The sequence below is a fragment of the Panthera tigris genome, chromosome C1 (assembly GCF_018350195.1).
Source record: "Panthera tigris isolate Pti1 chromosome C1, P.tigris_Pti1_mat1.1, whole genome shotgun sequence".
Lineage (NCBI taxonomy): Eukaryota > Metazoa > Chordata > Mammalia > Carnivora > Felidae > Panthera > Panthera tigris.
Window position 1 is genome coordinate 63,536,400 of NC_056667.1, and position 22,748 is coordinate 63,559,147.

The window sequence follows — 22,748 nt, forward strand, 5'->3', positions numbered from 1 at the left end:
AAGTTAAATGAGAAATGAAAAGTTGAGCATATAGAAGAACACTTGGTGTTAGTCTATAAACATACATGTTTGGTTCTAATGCATAAATCTTTGCAACTTTCACTCTGAACTACATAAAAAATTGGCTGGGCCTTGCAAAGTCACAGGTCTTTAAAGAATGGCTGAATATATGAATTATGAGAACAGATGAATTTGGTTTTTCATTTGTAATAGGTAAGAAGTGCTTTATTATAATGAATCTGTCAATTTAGCTTCTGTACATAACACAAGATTAAAAGTATGCGGTGTAATATTTGCAGAATATGTTCTATAAAACATCAGATGTTAAGGGTTCTGTAATCAAATGTGTTCAGGAAACGCTGGATACTACACCCACTCTTAGAAATTCATAAGTAAGCACCTAATCTGCCCACTAGAATAGTTTTTTTTAATTAAAAAAATTAATGGAAAGAACAGTATGCATAATTTAAATATTCTCTATGAGAAATGGTAACATAAATGTCATCTCTAGAAATGTCTAAAAGAATCATGCATCAAATTACATCTCTAACAGTGTCTTCTCCATCTCCATATTTGACCTTGTGCCCTCTGTTGACACATCAATTGTTGGAGTTTCTTAAACACCCATTCTTGTTCCTCTTATCTCCTTGATGTCAGTTCCTCCCTTACAATTGATAATCTTATTATTTCAAGATCTATCTAGACCTGACTTACCCAAACTTCTATTCTAAATTCATCTTGGAACTTCACAAACTGAAGTCCCACAGGCATCTCAAATTTAAAACATGCAAACCAGACCCTGTTATCTTACACCCTAAAATAAAGTGATCTCTGGATTCTCCATTTCTATTATGGTGTCATCATCCCACCTAGTTTTCAAATTAGAAATAACTTTAGTTTGATTCTTTGCTGCATCATCTATTTGCATCCATCTTGCTATTCTTCTTGAATGTTCCTTAGCTGTGGCCTCTATTCTCTCGAATCCTTTGTTGCACCTTAGTCTCCATCTTCATTATGGCTTGACCGGGCTTCCTATCTTGTCATTCTATCACCAGTATTTCCCAAATGCAATTCATAATCCACATAGGCTTATTATCATAAAATTTAATCATATTATTTTCTAATAAGCATCTGCTACCTCTCTATAGCTTAAAAGGTACAATCCAAATACACACACACATGTAGCAAAGACTCTTTCACAGTCCAGCATTTCAAAATCTACCTCCTTAGCCTTATTTTCTGTTATCCAATCATAGATACTCTATGGTGTGGTGATATTAAACTCTTCATCATCCCCTGAATGTACCACGGTTTAAGTTCTGTCTTTGATCATATACTGATCCCTCTGCCAGGAATGCTCTTTCTTTATCTACTAAGCAAACTCCTGTTCACACTTTATATACCCATAAATATCCCTCTTATAGAACATCTCCAACATTCCAAGTAGAAGCCAGACAATTCATTTTCTACACTACCAAGAATCTGTTTGGACCTTCACCTAACCCATTGTACTGTCCCTTCACCTAAACTCCATCTTCCTTGCATTTTCCATTACCTATTAGCACTTGGAAGAATTTCACTAAATGTAAGAATTAATGAATAAAAGGACAGATGGTACTTCTGTACTTGAACCTTTCTTATCATCAATCTTACTAAACTTAACTTTGAGTATAAACTTATTCAGTCTTTGTTAAGGTCATGTTTCCAAGATTATTCTCACTTAAGTCTCTTTATTTAAAAAAATTGTTTTTTGTTACATTTATTGAGATTTATTAAAATAAGGCATTTTGCTCTCCTTACTGCTAATTAATAGTGGCTCTTCCCAGGAGCTTTCTTTTTCCCTTCATTGACAACAAATGCTCTAGCTGTGGAATTGCTAATAATTTCCTTTTTCTCTGCCTTCTGAACTAGTGGTTAAATTACTAAGGAAAGTTTCCATTATGTTCAGGCCCAATGCTATCATACTCTTAAACTTTGTTCTAATAGAAAAAGATGCCCCTTCTAGGTGAGAGATTCCTGGAAGGCATTCCTTTCTCTGGGCTGTTGCAACCAGAACCATGGCAAGTGGACTAAAAACTGGTTTCAGGCCCCATGTGCCCTGAGCTTCCCTCCTAGACTTGTGCCCTTGTGGAGGAGACAAGCCGCACAGCCATGACCTACAGCTCTGATTCTGACTCAGCAGCCCTGTACCTTATATGGTCCCGTGACGGCCCCAACCAAGCATACCACTTGCCTAATTATCCTTGGCAGCCAGCCTGCTGCTAGGTGACAATTCCTTTTAAACTACTTCCTTTATAAGAATCTTCTGATACATTGAAATGAGCCAATCAGTCAACACAAATGGGAATTTTCATGGGTCTGTGACAGATTCCGATTAAAATGTGGTTTTTACCCAAAGCTTTAGTGCCTTGCTTCATATGAAATATAATTTCATTACAAAACAGCAAGTCCATCCTAAGTCATTGAGGTAGCCCTAAGTACATGAACCAAAGTCATGAACATGCTGATATGAATTAAAAGGTCAGGTACACATAGACTAAGTGAGTCAAAAGTCCAATGAATTTAGGAAATACTTAAATAAACAGAGGAAACTAAATGGTATTTTTTCATTTAATCAACACATATTAATTGAGCCACTACTATGTGATGAATATTATTTAGTCCCTGGGAAAACAGAGATTAACCAAATAAATGATATTCATGGAATTTATAATCGAGTGGGAAGAGGAAGACAGGAAATAAACAAACCTCTGCTATATCAGATAGTATCAGGTGGAGCAGAATGAAGCTGGGTGAGAAGGCCAGAGGAGAGGGTGGGGGCATCTGACACTGACACAGAGGGCAGAGGAGAGCTCACTAAGAAGGAGCATTTGTCAGAAAGAAGACCAAGTCATTACGCTGAAAATGTGTGAGACATGTACCTGTGCCATTTTCTTCCATGTTTGCCTTTTCCCAGCGATGTTTAAAGAACAATTTTTATATTAAAACATCAACTCTTTGCATTTCATATGTGTTACCAATGTTGCTTCCCCAACTTTGTTGATTTTACCTTTGCAATTGTCTTTGTACCTCTGGAATTTTTGTCAGAATTGCATTTGAATGTATTCATTTGGGAGACTGGACATATTTCCCAGTCAGTGAAACTGGTAGTCCAGTCCTGAAAGTCCCACAAATTTTTATTAAGATTATTATGTAGTATTTTTAAAATATTCTTACTGTTAATATGAATTTTAGGATTATTTCAGTACATTATATTTTCTACCTATTGGTTCTGGTTATGAGAGAAAACTTTTCATTTTTAAATATATGTATTTTGTATTGGACCAGTTTATCACATTCTTGTATTCTAATTGTTTTTAGCTTCATTCTACAATTTTTATACAATCTTTCCTGTAGTTGTAATATCTCTGTTTCTTCTTATCATTAACATTTCATGTTTTATTCCATTCACTAAAATCTTCAGACCAATGTTAAAGAAAAACAAGGTAATAGCATACATGTTTTTCTTGTTATTCATTCTTTTAAAGGAGCACTGATTTTTCATTTTTATTTTTCTTAATGTTTATTTATTTTTGAGGGAGAGACTGACAGCGAGTGGGGGAGGGGCAGAGAGAAAGAGGGAGACAGAATCCCAAGCAGGCTGCATTCTGTCAGCACAGAGCTTGATGTGGGGCTCGAACTCACAACCCAAGACAAAACCGAGAGTCAGATGCTTAACTGACTGAGCTACCCAGGTGCCCCCACTTGTTCTTCATTTTAATGCCACATATTTTCTAGCCTTTTACCATTACTTGTGATGCTGACCCTTCGTTTAAGAGAGGTGTTCTTTATTATGTTAGGAGATATCTCTTTAGTCCTAGATTAAAATTTTATTTGGATTGAATATTGAATTTTGTCAAATTCTTTCTGGCATCTGTTGAAGAAATGATGTAGTGTTTGTTTTCTTGAATGATTGACACAGTGAATTAACTTAACGTAGGATCCACCAAAAATGTTTTCCCAGAGAACACTTTTTCCACAGGCTGGTCCATGAAAAAAATTGAGGGAGGGAGGAAATTGTCATCTGTTCAAATAACTTGGGGAAATGTTGCATAGCATATTCTTTTCTTACAGATTCATTAGCTCATTATCATGTGAAAGATGCTGAGAAGTCTGAATTTGGCAGTTAAGAAATTCAGTTAAAAAATTACACACACACTCGCACACATGCACACACACACACACACACGCACACCCCATACTGCTGTATGGTAAATTTGAAAGCTGCTAAGAGAATAGATCCTGAGAGTTCTCATAAAAGGAAAAGAAACATTTGTGTGCTGTGTATCGATATGATATGATGAATGTTAACTAAGCATTTCACAACATATCCAGTCAAGTCATTAATGCTGTACACCTTAAATTTATACAGTGCTGTGTGTCAATTATATCTCAATACAAAGAAAACAATCCAGTTAACTTTGTTAAACCCACCATTATATTTCCAAACATTGCATGTTCCCCCTTCCTTCGTATAATACTTACTAGTATCCCATTGACTTAGGGTTCGTTCAGTCTAACACACTTGAGGAATGCCATATTAATAGCTTTCCTTATATTAAATTATCCTCGCACTCCTGGAATAGAACCTGCTTGGCCATAGGAGTATGACTATTTAATTTAGTGCTAAGATCAGTTGGTTGGGTTTTAATTGAGGATTTTTGAGTCTGTAATTATAAGTGTAATTGTACTGTCATTTTTCATTCCTACCCCCTTTTGGCTCTTTCCAGGTTTCAGTATCACTGTGATGCTGGATTGGTAATATGAATTGGGAAATGTTCCATATTTTTCTGGGCTCTGGAACAATTTATGCAACATGGGAATTATCATAGGATTTTATTTTCTTAATTTGAAATATTTTTTTATAAAATAGCCAAAAGAAAGACAAACCCAAACACAGTGCTAACTGGTTGTCAGTGAGCTTATAAATGAATCCCCCTGTTAGCTCTATTTTCTTTACTGATGAGGCTTCAAGTGTCTCCATTTTTCCTCGCTCCGAGTAAACATGATTGCTCTTTGCTCCAGAGGGTTAACGGTGCAGACAGCCTACTCTGCTTAGAAGCAATAACTCCTTGCTCTTGTCACTCCAGTTCGCCACAGAACAGGGGGTCACCAAAGTCAGGTCAGGGAAGAAGGAAATGATAGAATCCCAGACAGGAGAATCACCACACTTCTCCATGAGCATATTGTCACTGACGCTGGGCACAAAGTGAGGTGACAGGAATGAAGGCCTGGAGGGAGAGAGGAAACAGAGCTGGGTGAATTATGGATCTAGAATCCCAAGAAGAGGGTTGAAGACTATTGATTTCGTTTTTAACACTTTGAAGCAGTGTTGGGATGATATTGGACATTTTATGGTCCAATATTAAGGGGAGAAATGGGGTGTTAAGGTCCCTTTGGAGACAAATTCCTTTCCAAACCACAGAACCTTTTATTCAGAGAGATGCCACATGATTATAGACAGACTACTTCACAGATCTTCTAAAAGCTCAGGCATAAAAACACACAAAAATGCTTACATGTTTTCCCTTCTAATATAAAGATTACTCAACAGTAAAAGGCAAAATACTTTGTGCAGGGCCAAACTAGTAGCAGGCAACTTGATGTGTTTAGTGTTTGTTGAATAATTGCATATTGTTTGTTAAATAAAGGCCTATGTGTTGTCTTTCCCCGGTATTATGCAACGATGTGCTCCTAAAATGTGGAACATAAATTAAATGAATCTTTTCTCCAGGTTTATATATAATAACTCCCTCCTTAGGTGCTAAATATATGGGTTTTTTTAATCCTTCATTAGTTAGTGCATTTCTTAGCCCTGAAACTTTAAATTTCAGTACTTTCAAGGTGCAATAATGGTCCCAAATATTTCAGGAACTTACTACTCAAAATGATTTTTTACAAATAAGCTAATAAGTTGCCAGCTTTTTTTTCTAATTGTATTTTCACATGCTGCGTAGAATAAACATAAAAAGAATATACCTTTGTCCAAAGCACAAATTGCACAAAATACAATTCTTTAACCAAATCCAGCTTGTATTTTCTTTCAAGACAAAAAGAAACTGCTAAGATTATACATCCCTGAGTGACTCTATAATGTGATGAATGCCAAAAAAAGGAAACACGTATGTTAGAGGAAAATAATGCCTATCAGTAGAAAAGTGGTTCCCTCCCCTCCATGCACCACTGTTCCCTTCAAAGAAGCACATTGTCTAAAGGTGAATTGTTGGGAGAAACTAACTCATCCATTCATCTATTCAAAGATCCTTCCGCTGAACAGTGCTAGGCCAATGCTTAACATGCTTATAAAATACTACTACTTCTGTAGTGGTGCACAAAGGGAAAAAGAAAAATCAAAAGAAGATTTTGGCGGCGTGAAGCAATATGAACCCAGGATTTGAATGGCTGCAATATTTTAACCAACACTGAGTTCTTTGAAGCTCCTTGATTATCAATCACAAAGCTGAAAATCACTCCTTACCCCTGATTAGAGAAAAATCTGATTTTCCTGTTGCATTGCCTGCTTGAAAGAGATGATGGGGGAAGTGCCATGGTGAAGAGCAGAGACTGAATCAAAGAATATTGATTTTGTGTCTAACCCAGCTTGCACTTTCTCAGTTCCAACACCTCACTGGGAAATACATAGAGGCTGTTTCCACAATAAAGTCACCTGTGACTAGAGAAAATTATTGGATAGGGAGATAGGAAACAATCTTTTTCCATGGAAATACTTGAGCGTTATCCAAATATATATATATATATATATATATATATATATACACACACACATACATATATAATATATATATATATATATATATATATATATACATATACATATATTTTTTTAAGCCCTTCCATGATTTTAAAGAAAATGCCAAGATTGTGAAGGGACATCTTGGGTATTGATGGTGGCTCCTTGGGATTGGGCTCCTTTCCACTGCTGCTACAAGCACAGTCACCACCTCATTGCCTTCTGTTAAAGGTGAATATGGATTTCATAGATATACCACAATGGGTGGATATAGTTATCTGAGGCCTACATCCAAGCCACTTTGTTACCCAGGGTTTTAAAGTAGCAGTGGGATGCAAAGTAACAAACAGGAAAGATAACATGAAGGAAGAACTGACATGACTCAGTACCTAATGGGACATGAAAGATGAGGGAGAGGGCAAAGTCAAGGGTGATGCACATAGCTTGGAGAACAATGGTGCCACCATCCAAAAAAATTAAAATAATTCAGGAGCTGGAGCCATCTACTATCTGATATACCTCTTGGCTGCATTAATATCATCATTAGTTCCTGAACCATGAGCAAGCAGAAGGAAACAGCATTCACAGCAGCACCACAGTTGTGAGCACTTAGTTTTTCTTCTCTTACAATGTACGAATCATCAGTTGCAAGCTTGGGTTTTAGGAAGCCTCAGTAAGTCATGGCACCATCCTGAAGACATTAGCCATATTAACAGAATGCTAGTCATGGGGGATTGCTACAAGCCCAGTCCAAGGTGAATGGCAAATGCTCTTTAGTCAGGGTTACTCAGAGAAGTGGCAGGTCCAAAGCCATTTAAAAACTGGAAAATGGCCTTCTGATAAATGAAATGGCACTTCTCAGTCTGAACATAATTGAAAGAGCTTTGTGCTGACAGAAGACTAAGGACGCTCTCCTATGGGAGGCTAGTATGCAAATGTCACTTTCTGGGTTTTGTTGACTGTGAAACTGGAGACCATACCAGTAGGAGAGGTGCCTGAGTCTTGCCTGTGCCTGTATTATGACCTAAGACATTAACTGCCATGAGATTCCATTAAGTATGTGCTTTACCAAACCAGGAAGATATAAATGACACTCTTAATTTTCTGAGTTTGTTTTGCAGTGAAAATTCAAGAGACTGAAATTAATTTAGCTAAACTGATATTTTATCTTATGATTTCAGGGATTTAATAGTGACTATGCCTCTTGATGTTGATATATCTACTGTGGGTTCATTTATTCTCTTTTCTTTAGCACACTACATGTAGACAGCCCTTTGCTATGATTTGTTATTTATAAAATGTACTGAGCACAGTTCAGTCCTGATAGATGAAATCAGAATTCTGGCTAAGCTATGGGTCAACTGACTAGAAAAAGGGGTTTAAAACCTGATTCTGTCCCAGCTAAAAGGTAAGTAAGATCTAGGAATCGAATGCATACTGTGGTGACTACAATTAATAATACTGTATTATATACTTGAAAACTTTTAAGAGACTAACCTTAAACTTAACCTTAAACTTTTAAGAGATAACCTTAAATGTTATCACCACACACACACACAGACACACAGACACACACACACACACACACACACAAATTGTAATAATGTAAGACGCGGAGATGTTAACTAACCTTATTGTGAGAATCACTTTTCACAATATGTATGTGTATCTAATCATCATGATGTACACTAATCTTACACATGTTATATGTCATTAATATCTCAGTAAAGCTGGGTGGGGGGACCTGATTCTGGAGGTAAATGGCTGCAAGGGATGTGTGTGAGACTTACCAAATTTTGAGTGGTGATTTAGGCCACATCCCGGACGTGTGGTGTATCCATAGGCATATCAGTAAGCCTCTCTGTTACATCATCAATGAGAACACATTGGCAAACTGTTTAAAATTCCCTGGGAAAAAAATATTGGCAATTTTCTACTTAGGAACATCCTTCATTCCAAAATGTATTCCATTAAATTGGACATATTGAGTGCCTACTGTGTGCCAGACATAGTTATCTAAGATGGGACATTTTTGCTAACCCGTATCCCTTCACGGGCAAGTTTGCAGTTGGTTTGCAAGTCAGCTATTTATAAATTGGGACACATTTTGCTAAAGAAACAAATTTAAAAATAGTGGTTAGATTTCCAAGCCAATCTTCAAAAGCTAATTTAATTTATAATAAAGTGGAACTCAACTTCTAATAGAATCCTCAAACCTAACTACCATTTATAGCAGTGATTTTCAGCCCTGGCTGCACACATCACACTATAATCACCTAGGAAGGCTCTTTTTCTTATTTATTTTTTAAAATAAATAGGAAGACTCTGACCATATCCTCAGAACAATAAAGTCAGAATCCATTATCAGAGCAGTAGTGGGAAATGGAGCCTGGGAAAGTGTGGAGAAGACTGGAAAGAAGGCCTCCAAGGAGGGTGGCATCAGGGCTATCACTAGGAAATGGAGGCCAGTGCTCCAGTGGGGGATAGATGGTGGGGTCTGGGTATTGTGGCACTGATGGATAAAATAAAAAGAAAGGATGCCCCTTGGAGAAGGAATAGACTGTGTACTCAGAACTTTTGGGAGATTTTGGTCTCCGGTGACAGTAAAGGGTTTTTCAGGAAGGAGAAAAGGGTTCAGCTCCAGGAACACAGGATTGGGTTGGTGCAGCAATGATGGGGAGAGAGCTGGTGAGAACCCGGTTCGTCAGCATCACTCACCAGTTGTCTTTGTCCAGTTCATGAGGAAGGAAGGCAGCTCTACCTTCAAATCACTTTCTTATTTTGGGGTAAGGCAGAATTTCATGCCTTGTATTTCCCTTCTACAAAAAGCAAATGTGGTAGTTCTCTTCATCCTTTTGACATGATTTTGGACCCTCAGGACTAAGCAGAATTAAGGGGAATGGAAGAGGAATGGATGAAACCCAATAAACAGGCTCCAAAAATACGAGTAGGCTGGTGATTCTGTCCATCTGCTGTCACTATCCAACAGCTTCCAGAATTCTGTAGCTCTCACTCCTGGTCACTCCCTTGCAACATCTTTAGTTAAAATGTCAGGGATCAGAAACATGGGCTCAAAGTGTTATCAACAGTTGATGAAAACAAATATGCCAGGTGGAGGATATCTTCAACTGTTTCCTCTGCCCTTCTCTTTATAGTTTGGGTGTGGAGATTTCTTTTTCTGACATTGTGCCACTGTTGCAATGTAGGGAGATCCGGGGAGATAACACTCTCACATTTCAATCCGATAAAATTAGAACTCAAGTTCTGAGTTGTACTCTGTATTTCTTTCTTCCTGGCCCTTTCTAGGATATATTGCCTTAGCTCTGTGTTGTAGTTCTCTCTTTATGGCATTTTGTCTACTCTGGATCAATGAAAATATGGGCTATGAGAATTCTGGAGACACCTGAAAGTTTTCTCTTCTGACTGGAACAAAGGAATTACTGCCGTTATCTTCTCTCTTCCTTACATTTTTTGATATTCCTGATTTTTTTCCTTATATGGGTAGAGTAAGTTACTGCGAAAAAGAAGAGGGGATACCCTGGTTCTGTAAGTTTCTGGAGATACAGGTATGGGGGAAGCTCTGGTGTGGAGAGAGTATGCACAGAAAGACTTATTCCCATGTGTGAATTTACTGTAATCAACACACACAGGTCCTTTCCCCCATAGATTGCTGGCCAAGCTGTGTGGCAACACTATGGGAAAAACACCACCTCCGTGAAAGAAATTATTCACTTCACTAAGCAGGGAGTCTAGCTCAACTGGAAAATCTGGATTAGATTTCACAGTAAGAATGTTCTCCTCTCAAACCACATCCTGTCTCAAGAATAGAGAGAAAAATGGATTTTTTTTTAGGACTGAAATTCCTGAACAAAATTAAATTGGGATAACTTTCTACCTTAGTGGGCAAAAGCTGGTTTATAGGTGAGACTCCAGTAGCTTTGACTGTTTCAAGGAAGATTCCATCACCACATCATTTGACTTTAGGTGTTCTGCCACAGCAGACAGACTCCCTTTCGAGGGATTTGCTCATGCTAGAGTAGAACTAGATGAGTGCCTGCTTGGATACACAGGTGATGGCCTATCATTTCCAAAGGTGCTGTGTAAGGTAGTCAGTGACTTCAGCCTGTTGGAAAACTGACAAATAGGCCTCCTTCTCTTAGAAACAAAACTTACCAGTGCCTGGAGATCTGTATGTTAGTTGTTGCTTCTGACCATTTCTAATTGAATTATCCTTCTTTAGTGAGCCAGATAAAAACAATTTTAATAGATGGGGGAAATGGGGATACTGCTTAGCTTTTCCTATTAAAAATAAATATGCCACATGAAATAATTTATTTCAGGACTTATTGAGCCATTTAACTCCGTCAAAAAAGTGGTAATAGCTTCAGATAGGTAGCAAAATTCGTCTTTCTTAACCAGAAGAATGTGAGAGCTACTTTGTGTTTTTTTAAATTTCACAATTATGTATAGCTGATTGCTTAGGCCCTGGCTGAGGCTGGTTTACTGACAATCCCAGCGGTATTGTAGGCTTTAGCAAGAAGGTTGGATATCCACTTTCCTTCAGTGGTGTGAAATAACCTCAAATCTCTGTCTTCAATCCTTGTTAAAACTTTCAGTTGTTTAAGAGTTATTTCTAAACACAAATTTTCATTTTGAAAGAGAAACGAGGGCTCAGAAAGCATTTTTGTCAGAAGCAAGTTTGAGTCTGATTCTGTGCTAGGATTATTTCTTGAGGAAATATTGGTTGGTTGGTTTCATTCAAGTTCCAGTTAAGCCAAAAAGCTAAGGGAAAGTGACTCATTTCATTTCTGTTTTAAAAAATGAAAAGTAGGAAAGAAAGGGCTTTTATCTACTTAGATGTACTCCTACCTGATTACAATCTTTACTTTTTTTTCTGCTTCAGTCTTAAAGAAAGTATATGCAGAAAAAATGGATGATAAGAGAACTAGAAGAAAAAGTCAAAACCTCCTATTAATTACCTTTATCAGGTTAGCAGTGGAACAGGGACCTATGCCTTGGGTAGAGGAAGGTGATTAGCATTCAGAATACTGAAGCCCACATCAATTTAGGAAGGGCATGATTTCAAGATAAGTTGAAGGGTAAGTTAGAAAGAAGCAATTTCTTAAGCCAAAGTATAACTAGGATCAGATCAAATAGTGATTGTTAATAAGAGTTAAAGATTAGTTAGAAGTAAAGCCCCTAATTATACCTAGAGTTTTTAATAGACTCATTTTTTTGGAAAGGGTCTTATAAGTCAACCAATCCAACATCATATCTCTGGTTTCAAGTAACAGACTCCTCCTCCAGCAGACACAAGCCAAAGAGAAGAATTTATTGAAAGGTTATAGAACCTAAGGGCTGAAAGCCATGTCTGGGGAATGAAGTAGATCTAGGAACTTGATCATTATTTCAGAAGTTGTGCCTTCATTTTTTTTTTAAAGTTGATGCAGGGGCGCCAGGGTGGCTCAGTCAGTTAAGCATCCGACTTTGGCTCAGGTCATGATCTCACGGTTCGTGAGTTCAAGCCCCACAAAGGGCCCTGTGTTGACAGCGCAAAACCTGGAGCCTGCTTTGACTTCTGTGTCTCCCTCTCTCTCTGCCCCTCCCCTACTCATGCTCTCTCTCTCTCTCCCTCTCTCTCTCTCTCTCAAAAAGGAATAAAAACAATAAAAAATATAAAAATATTAAAGTTGATGCATATATCTGCACCTGTGGCATACAGCTATTGTTTGAACATGACCATGGCTGAAATTCTAAAAACTGTTTTGAATCCTGAAGTTATAAATACAAATCTATAAAGTGGTGGTAGTAACTCTGTACTAAAATATACAGCTGTACCCTCCAGCATGGGCTATGTTACCATGACTGCTGTTACAGAACTTTAGTGATGAAAGACCCTAAGCCTACCTATGCTATTCTTGTTCTGCCATCAAAAAAAAAAAAAAAAAAAAAAAAAAATTGTGGCCCAAGAAGTGGCATGTTCAAGATTTCCTAGAGGGTTAACAATAGAATCTGAAGACTTGAAGTTCTTTGATTACTGTCCTATCAGACAGTGGTGTCTGATTGCCTTGGGCGATTCTGAGACCCACGACTGAGAAAGAGTTTAGTTAAGAACCTGAATTTTCTGGTGTCAACTGTCCTTGGGTAAGTCATTTATAACTCCCTGAAGCTTCATTTGTTTAATGGGGATATTAATACCCCCCCATAGGTTGGGGTTGATGTGAGGATTTAATGACATGACCTATACACAGCTCTTGGAACAATGTCTCATACAGATAAATGCTCCATGAGTGGTAGCAGTTATTATTATTAATAATAAAAAGAAAAGTTTAGTCAGCTCTTTGCTGCATAACAAATAACCCTGAAACTCAATGGCTTATAAGAACACTTATTTCCTACTCACAGGTTATGATCAGCTATAACTCTGCTAAGCTTAGCTGAACTTGGCTCCAGTTTTGGGCCCATGTCTGCTGCATGCGTTACCTCATCCCAGGATCTGGGCTAAAAAGCACCCCCTCCTGGGATGTGTTGTTCCTATGATGGAGGGAAGACTTGTAAGAAATGGGAGCCACATGATGCTTTTTAAATGTTCTACTGGGAACTATTAATACTACTTCTGTTCCATTGGTCAAAGCAAGTCATTTGCCAAGTCCAAAGTCAGTGAGGCAGGGAAGTTACTGCACTCACAAGCAAGCCATGTTCTGGGAGGGAATGAACAATACAATGTAATACAGGAAAGATGAAAAAAAAATCTATGGTTATTGAGACAAGGGCCTCTAAGGTAGCTTGAATAGTTTGAAAGTAGAACCTACACAGGCTGTCCATAACTTCTCATGTCTTCCAAATTATGGGCCATTAGGGAAAGCAGAGGTCCAAGGCAAACAACAGAGTTTGGAGACAGAGATTGGTTATAAGGGGACACAGTAGCATCTCTTCCTGTAGAAGCTTTACTTGCTGGTGGAGATGTTGCTTTCGAGGTCATTTAGTTCGGTGTCTCTAGAGCTGAAACGTATTTTAAAAGGTTCACATTTTAAATTTTCATTCATCAGAAAAATCCAGTAACTTCAATGTTTATATCAAAAGTGTTGCCCTTTAAAATGGCATAGATCGAGAGCCTCCAGGTAGGTATTGAGGAAGGCTGCTTGCTCAGGACTTGTAACTTAGTTTATAACACAGACAGACACTACTGGGTACATCTGTTATCATCACACATATTTTAATTGTTTTTATTCTTAGTCATATATTGTTTACATTTGTTCTCAATCCTGAATTAATGAGGAATTTAATGAGGAAGGAAAAAACATAATTCTGCCAATTTTTCCCTAGATACTTTCCTCCAGATCCATAAATTTCCATCATCTGAAAAGACTAACTATATAGAACATCAAGATATCTCTAATATTTCAAAGCATAATGTAAGGAAGAAAAATAAATCAGTGTTATGTATGTATCCTGTCTCTAACCAATAATCTATTATGAAAATAAACACATGATGTTTTGAGGTCCATTCCAGATTAGAGGACATATGAGAACTACTCTGTATTCCCTTTATTCTCATACCTCAGTGCAACTACAGAGGCCATTCCCTCTGTTTGAGAGTCTCTTCCTTCTCCTTTTTCTGCCTGGTGTTCTCATTTCACCTTAATCCACAGCCCAGCTCTTACTTCTAGCTGGGAAAGGAATCGCCAATTCCCCTCAGCTGTGTCTGTTGCTCTTCCCACGGTAGTCCCACAGCACTTTAAGGAAATTACCTCCTTGATAGCTCGATTGGTGAATGTGGTCATTAAGCCTGTCTCCCCCACTTGACCCTGAGTTGAGATCAGGGGCAACTTGGTATTTCCCAGGCTGTCGTACTGTGCCTCACACCCACATGTGACTGGAGGAGAGTAAGCAGAATGAGCTTGATGAGATTAGAAACTGAAGGGAACGTGGGAGAGAGCATTTCAGGAAGAAGGAAGGTGTATATCAGCAAAAAGTAAAAAGACAAAAACTGGCATGTACAAGATATGTTTAAAGCTCAAAAAATGAACACATATGATGAGATGGGAGTTCACGAGTAGTCCTGGAAAATACAGTGGGGAGTTTAGGTTTGTGGGAGAGATGCCCATTGTCTTAGCTTGTTTGGGCTGCCATAACAAAATACCCGAGACTGAACACAACAGAAATTTACTTTCTCACAGTGCTGGAGCCTGGAAGTCCTAGATCTTGGTGCCAGCATGGACAGTTTCTGGTGAAAGCTGTCTTCCTGGTTCACAGCTTTCTCACTGTGTTCTCAAATGATGCAGAAAAAAGAGAGCTCTGTGGTCTCCTCTCCCCCCCTCTCCTCCTCCTCCTCCTCCTCCTCCTCCTCCTCTACTTGCACTCATCCCATCATGAGGGCCCGTCCTCTTGACCTAGTGTAAAGCAAATTACCTTCCCAAAATCACATCTCCAAATGCCATCAAATTGGGCATTGGAGCTTCAACATAAGAATTTGGAGGGAATACCATTCGGTCAATAGTATATGGTTAAGGAGCCAGACTGGCCTTAATGAAGTGGGCCAACGAGATCTAACCGTCCATCCCTGACATTCCTGAGGTTACATTGTTCATTTAAGAAAGTGAATGAAACTCCAGAAATCAACATTTCCAATTGAAGGGGCTTAAAAGCCAAAGGGCAAGAGCAAAATAGCCTTTTAATTTCTGAGATGAATGAACAAAGTAATTTTTGTGAGTGGTATCTTCTATTTCTACAGCAGCCATAAATCATACCTTTGGGAGCTGTACCATTTTACTTTTAAATGTACATTTTGAAAAGAACACAGTCGTTTCTTATTATGCTCCTTTTGTACAATTTCACTGCATTCATCACGAGCCAGAGAGTCCTGTTGATTCTATGGCAGGAAAACTATTTGTTATATTCACAGTCCAAGTGCCTACTGATTAGCCCAGGCATCATATTTGCTGATTGGGATTTCTCCATTTACTCATGGTCAATTTTTCATTACTTTTCAGGCCTAGATTTCTTTCATTTGATGCATTCTCTTAAGAATCACTGTCCACAATATGATATTTCACCCATTTGAGAAGTGTATGTCCATTTACAAGTGATTCAAGCCAACATCAAGAATTCTGCTGCTCCATTTGCAGAAACTTGTTGCTGCCTAAAGATTTGCTGGGCATGTACCATTGATAGATAGTACAAATATACAGTGTTAATATAATGGGAAAACTCCAGAGTATTTCCATAGCTCCTGACTATCGAATAATATACAAAAATATATGACTTGGGGACAGCTGAAATTGTTTCCACACGTTGAGCTCTGCTTCCATTAGACTGGTTCACAATATTAGATTGAATCCCAAGGTGCTACTGATAATCATCAGCTGTTTTTCTTGCCCAGTCTCTTTGTTTAAATGCGTTCTTTCATTACCCGTGGGCCTTTGAAAAAATGGGGGAAAGAAGGTTTTTAATTGAATAATCTGTATTCTGTCAGGTATTCCTCCTCCCTAGGAGAGTATATGGAAACTTACTTTGCTATTTTTATTTATCCTGCCAGTATCGTATATTGATGAGAGAACTGAGATCCAATAGTGTTAAAACAAGACATGAAATATTGATTAATTCTTTTTTTAAATTCCCTTTTTACTCATGAGTATAGCAGATTTCAGAAGCTGCTGCCAATATTGTGCTCTCCAATAAACCTCCATTATTAGAGGGTCTTGATCCCCTTTGGGCTTTGATAAATGATAATTATGCTTTTAAAATGTTAGCTTGGAGTGCCCCAGGCTTTGTTTTCATCAGTTCATAGAAGGAATGAGTAAGAAACAATAAAATTTAGGCTGCAAAGTTTGAGCTAAAGACCCCCAAAGGAACCCTTCCATGAAGAGGAAGCAACTAGCGACTGAAGCAACTTAGACTCCTCATCCTTGCTCCTACCTGACACATTTTTCCTTTTCCCATTGCACATTCCCCACTGCAGGTCAGGACTTGCCTTTCGGGCCTAGGCCAAGTGAATTCGCTGATTCCTAGGGCTGTATTAGAAGGTGAGATAATGATTTAGTATTAGCCAAATGTGAATGGCTTCAGATAGATTAGTAAAGAGAAAGAATAAGATGTTTGGCTGAATGAGGAAAACCAGTGGGACAGTCAACAGAGTGGGCAGAATGGGAACTGTAGATAGGGATAACCTGAATTTTTAGGATCAGGGACATCTTTGAGGCAAACTACTCTAAGCCAAGTGTAGGCACTGGGGAATTGAGAAATCTATTACCCTTTTAGGGCACAGGTGATCTTGGAACAGAGGGGAATCTGGTGAGATATCAAAAAGAAGTTACCGCACAGAGCAGCACACACACCCCCAACAAAGAATTATCTCATCTAAAATATCAACAGTGCTGAGATTGAGAAACCCTGACATAGAGAAAGTGCTATTATTTCATCCATCAAAGATAAGCTTCTTGAGTTCAGAACCCAAGTCACTGAGCTAATGGTGTTCAATAATTAGCAGAGCATCCTATGAATACATAGTAGATTCAGTTTAATCCAGTTTTCTTTTGAAGGGTATTCATTTTAGTTTCTTCAGTTCCTCCCCTGAAATTAGCCAAAAGGGAAATCTCACTCATTAGAAAGTTCCAGCTTGCCAGGTAATAGGGGAAAAATGCTTCACAATATGTTTCCAGAAATGAGAAGATGAGAGAACATGCTCAGAAGCAAAAGTACAGGTGAATGAAGCATGCTGACAGCCAAAGATAGTGAGATTGGTAAAAATAAGGATAGCTTGACAGACAACGAATCCCTGTGGGCATGTGATGACCTTTAGACATCAAGAAACAGTAAGTAAACATCAAGGGGCAAGGTAGCTTATATTTTATTGGTAATAAACTAGATGAAAGATCATATTTTAAATGATATGCCTTCAAGCATGTGCTATATCAAGGTGTTGACAGCATCATTTTTCCAAGAGATGAGCAAGTAAATTTAAGTAGTTTCCAAGTAGTAAGTATCTTGATTACCAAGGAGCAATGGGATGTAAAGTGTGGCCAGTGGAAACAAATGATTGATAGCTTCCTCTTAACACTCCTGCCTTTACTTTTCTCTGCACGGCTCATTATTCTGCCACATTAATTTAAGCTTTCTTACTGTATTGAATTAGGGGCTTAAATTCTCTTATCATCCCTATGGGAATTTTGATTGTTTATTTGTAGATGACAATAATTGTTTTTATCGATCCCCAAATGTAGAAGGTATAAAAAGTGCTAGAGCTGATGGCCAGCTGGTACATAGTTAGGGCTGCGTGCACAAGTGACAAATTACAAGACAATATTTGGCCCCAGAGGAGACCCTTTAGGAATTTTTTAAAGCATCTTATAGTTATTACTAGTTCTCTTCTATCTGAAAAGCATAAACAATTTCACATATGTCAGCTAAAGTCTTTTTGTTGTTTTTATTGAACCTCAAAAGGTCTACTTGAGTAAAATTTATATATCCTTATTTCTAGTACATCCACACAGCAGGAGAGTTTGGAATGGTGTAGCTACAAAAATTCCCAGGGCCAGTGCCATCCAGGCCCAGTGAGTTCCATTAGAGACCCAGATCACCAGGGCAATTATTCAGAATTCTTGGATTAATCTAGCAGTTGCCATTATGCCACTGCGAGTATCTTTAGATGACATTAACTCCAAGCATTTTGAGAAGAAACCACTTTGCAGTCACCGACATGGGTAGGAAACCTCACATGATTTCACATCCCAAATTTATCAGAGGAACCAGAGAGAGAAAATGCAACTGTCTAATTAAAGTGCTGTTTTTAGGACAGGACACTTAAGCAGTATGAGCCCCCTCAGCCTGAATCAAATGCAACACAGCTTGCTTGAAGATTTTCAGGCAATTATGATCTGTCTATCCAGAAATAAAATAAATCAGGTTAGGCTTAAAGGTAATTAAGTATCAGAGACATGGTAAATTTTCCTTAGTAGTTGGTAACATGGAAAGATATTTAACCAGGTGCCAAACTCTGAAATTCTTGACCTTCTTTTCCTGTGGTAGAGAGAAGGTAGATACGTAGAGGACCCACTTCGACAATTGCATCCTATTTATCCTTGGGTTCTGTTCTGAAGGTTTGTTGCTCAGCTCTCAACTAAGTTGAACCAGAATGAGCCAGGAGAGTTGTTTTGCAGAATAGAGGTCCATATGTCACACAAATGATCTTCCTTCCTTTATTCTGGAGTTATAATATTATCTTGGCCTTAACAGTTAGCAATTCCAAGGCCAAACTGACTCCCAAGAAAAACACATAAAAAGAAAATTTGCCCTAATTTAGGTTTACTTTTTCTCTCAAACTAAGCTTTAGTCTCAATACTACGATCTAGTTGTGTCCTTGGTCTTGGACATCCATTCCAGCACATTCCATGAGCAGTAGTGTGAAAGAAGGAAATACGGAGCTCCTTCCTCCAAAAGTTTAGTGGCTATAGCCACTACCATTGCAAGGTAAAAACTTTGCACCATTTTTATATATGCCTTAGGCATTTAGTGGCAGACCCACCGCAGAAGTGGACATTAAATGTGATCTCACTGATTAAGGTGTACATTAATTATACATTCAACATGTGTGGAGCATGTTACTGTAGAATGGGTAAAGCTATTAAGGGTGATGATCACAGAAGCAATTGATTTTAAAATTGGAAAAAACCTTAGATGTGACTTAGTCCAACCATCTCATTTTAGAGACAAGGAAATTAAGATAAACATGTTTTCCAAGGCTTGATAGTGGCAAACCTGGAATGTGAAACCAGATATCCACATTCTCAATTCCATACCTATTCTCTACTGACTCTGGAACACATGGGATTGTGTTTTGTTAAACTGTATTGTGATTGTTTTAACAGGTGTGCTACTAGACCATATATTCTTTAAGAAAGTATTCATCACTAACTTCTAGCATAGGATCCCAATAAATGTCTGTTAAAAATACCAATAAATGGGTGAATGAGTGAGACCTGTTCTCCTCCTCATGTACAAATAAATGCTGTAATGTTTAGTTGATCTCTGCTAGTGCATGGTCAGCCTAGTAATGAAGAAAGAGAGGGTAGAAAGCTTGAAAAAATAGAATGAGAAGGCAAGAAGAGTAAATGGTGTATACAATTCAAGTAGGAATATAACCAGAAAAAATTCAGCACGCAGACAAAATTTCTAGATTCGATTTGGGAGCTTTTAATCAAGACTCTTGCCTATTCTGATCTCTCCCAGTTTTCAAATAAGGACTTTTAAGCAGATGGTGCTTTAAGCAGTTCTCATCATTGCTGCTCCCCCTCAGACCCCAGAACACAGGATGGACCACAAGTTAAGTTGTATAATAAGCAAAGTTGCTCTTGAGTGTATTTCGCCTCCCTCTGGTACATCTTCCCACCCATTTGGCACCCATTCCTAACCCATGCGGCTGCTGCTCTTCTTATCACAGAGGAAAGTGCATGTAACTCAATGTGGTCCTGTTTCTGGAATATTTCCCATTTAGGACGCACACCAGGAAATACAAAGAAAGACAACTTACATAGTGGATTTCAGACTCAGTGGCAAATGAGCAGAGGGGATGGATATATATATGGACTGGGTTTTTCTCTCCTTACAAATCATCCAAGTCAATTAAAATGAAAGTGAGAAAATCCAGTTACCAACCCCCACTATGAGCTTATATTGCTCCTGAACTTCTTACGTGTTGTAAGTAATTTGGTACTAAACGATGCCTGTTTAAAAAAAAAGAATCAAAGGATTCGGGGTTCTAATTATAGCACACCGATGGTTTGGTACTAGAGAACTGTATCCACAATATAGGACATCAGTGGGCAGCATCTACTGGCTGGTGGGCTCTACCTAGAGAGTGGTTATCAGTGGCTACGTGTCAGGTTCTAGAAGAGCTGGCTATGCTCCCATATGCCAGGAAGTCTAAATGGAAGGTACAACATTTAGTCTTTTTTAGAAATGGTGCTGCACAGTTGCCAGATAACCTGGCAAGACCCAATGCCCCTATGGAAAGACATTAAGGAGATAGGCAGTCATTCATTTAGATGGATTGGGTCCCCTTGACTAAAGCCAAGCATGGAGATCCAGCTTTTCATCCAATGCTCCCTTGAGCTGCTGAAGTTTGGCAGACTCTTCCAGTCAGCACTACATCTTAACTACATCAGCCACTCTCCTCCTTCAGTGACTGTGATTCCCATCTTTTCCTTAAACATACCGAGCGCACTTCCACATTTGTGGTTTTGCCCTTTACATTTCCTCTTCCTGGAACACTTTCCTCTCCTATGGTCTGTTGAGCAAGTGGCATCTGTCTCCTATCACCAAAGGTAGAAATCCAAGCACTTCTTCCCACTGTACCTTATTTGAATCGGCAAGAAAAATACAATACGGTCAAACACTGGATGGAGCATTACTTTACTCACATTGAGAAGAGACAGAAAAAGATCAGCTCCAATAGTGAGCCTTGGTCCCCACGGCCAATGGGTCCTTCCTGGCAGCTAATTCAGAGCCCTTGGCCTACATGCAACCTGTCTTGTGATGCAGAACAAAGAACCCTGTCCACTCTTGGCAGGGGACAGACATAATAGTGGGTTTGGTCAGGTGTCATGTAACATGCATACTTAAGCAGAACAAAGGAGTACATATTGAGTCTGAAACAAGAAAAGATGAATTCCCACACAAGGCAATAGCCTGGAACAGGCTGTGAGGGCTCCTTATCTCTTATTAAGGAAGTGTTCCAGGCTCAAGGCTCATTCTTAATGCAGCCAAGATGAGAGCTGGAAGACTGTACGCATGAGACTGTCTTTTCCAATATGTTCCACCATAGCTTCTTCCTATTCCCACCCCTCCGCCAACAACCATCCCCTGTCCCCCACCCCCAGATTTTGCTCCTATTATCAAAGAGGCCTTCTCTCGCCAACCTTTATAAACACAGCCACCTCAAAATCTATGAAGACAGAAGCATTGGTTGTTTTGATAATTGCTGTTATCGCCAGCATCTACAACAGTGAATGCACATAGTAGGTGTTCGATAAAAACGTGTTGAAAAGATTGGTAACATGGGTCTTACAAAGGAAAAGTCTTGTCTCATGATGTCTGGAAATCAGTAAAGGAAAACTTTGCAGATGCTTTCCTAGACCAAGTAATTCACCTACACACTGCATCTAATTTACACTGAGAAACCCAACAAGTCTTAAAGAAAGTGATATGTCCAGGTAAGCAAGATAACACCATTATCATTCAGTTTCCATCAGGGCTCCAAGCAGCTTTAGAAAACCTGTCCTCTGATATACAGCACTAATTTGTGCCTTACGGAAAATCAAATAAATTATTTTTTTACCCGAAGGGAGCAGGATTATTTGACTTCAGATATTTGCCATATGGCTTCTCTTCCATACAGCATAGCTCCTAGGCTTAAGGTAGTAAGAGTGAGAGCATGCCTATAAATTATTCAGAGATAATTCAAAATAAGTGTGTATCTTTGACAGATTGTCAAGTTTCTTAATGCTTCTTCCTGATAACAAGTGCTATGTTTTTGATAAAAGGTTGCTCGTTTCTCACCACACTTTATTGTTGTTCTGTGTATGTGTTTTGTTTGTTTTGTTTTGTTCATTATTATTGTTTGTTTTTGTTCCCCCCACAGAGTCCAGTCTGGCTCTTATCTCAGCACGGGGTGGTTTACCTTCATTCTGGCCATGGATGCCTGCTATGGCATTCACGTCTACGGGATGATAAATGACACCTACTGCAAGTAAGATCACAGGAAATTATTTTTATGCATCTCCAATTCTGATATCTTGTCAAAATATCACAATTCATTTTAATACCATAAATCGGAAAAACAGATAAAGCAACAATTATTTCCCGGTGCTCTTTGCTGACATGACATTTTATTGTCAGCACATCAAGTTGTGACTTTTAGGGGTGATAAAAAGAAAAATATTTACTACAATCTAATGTCAAA

The 22,748-nt window shown here is 38.5% G+C and overlaps 1 protein-coding gene across 2 annotated transcripts in view; it reads left to right on the top strand.

The window, feature by feature from the left end:
- The window catches only part of ST6GALNAC3 (ST6 N-acetylgalactosaminide alpha-2,6-sialyltransferase 3), a 526,758-nt gene that overhangs the window by 500,563 nt on the left and 3,447 nt on the right, over nucleotides 1-22,748 (top strand). For both annotated transcript variants that reach the window (XM_042997604.1, XM_042997606.1), the window contains exon 4: nucleotides 22,428-22,535. In XM_042997604.1, coding sequence (XP_042853538.1) covers nucleotides 22,428-22,535 — 108 coding nt within the window. The remainder of the gene's footprint in view (nucleotides 1-22,427; nucleotides 22,536-22,748) is intronic.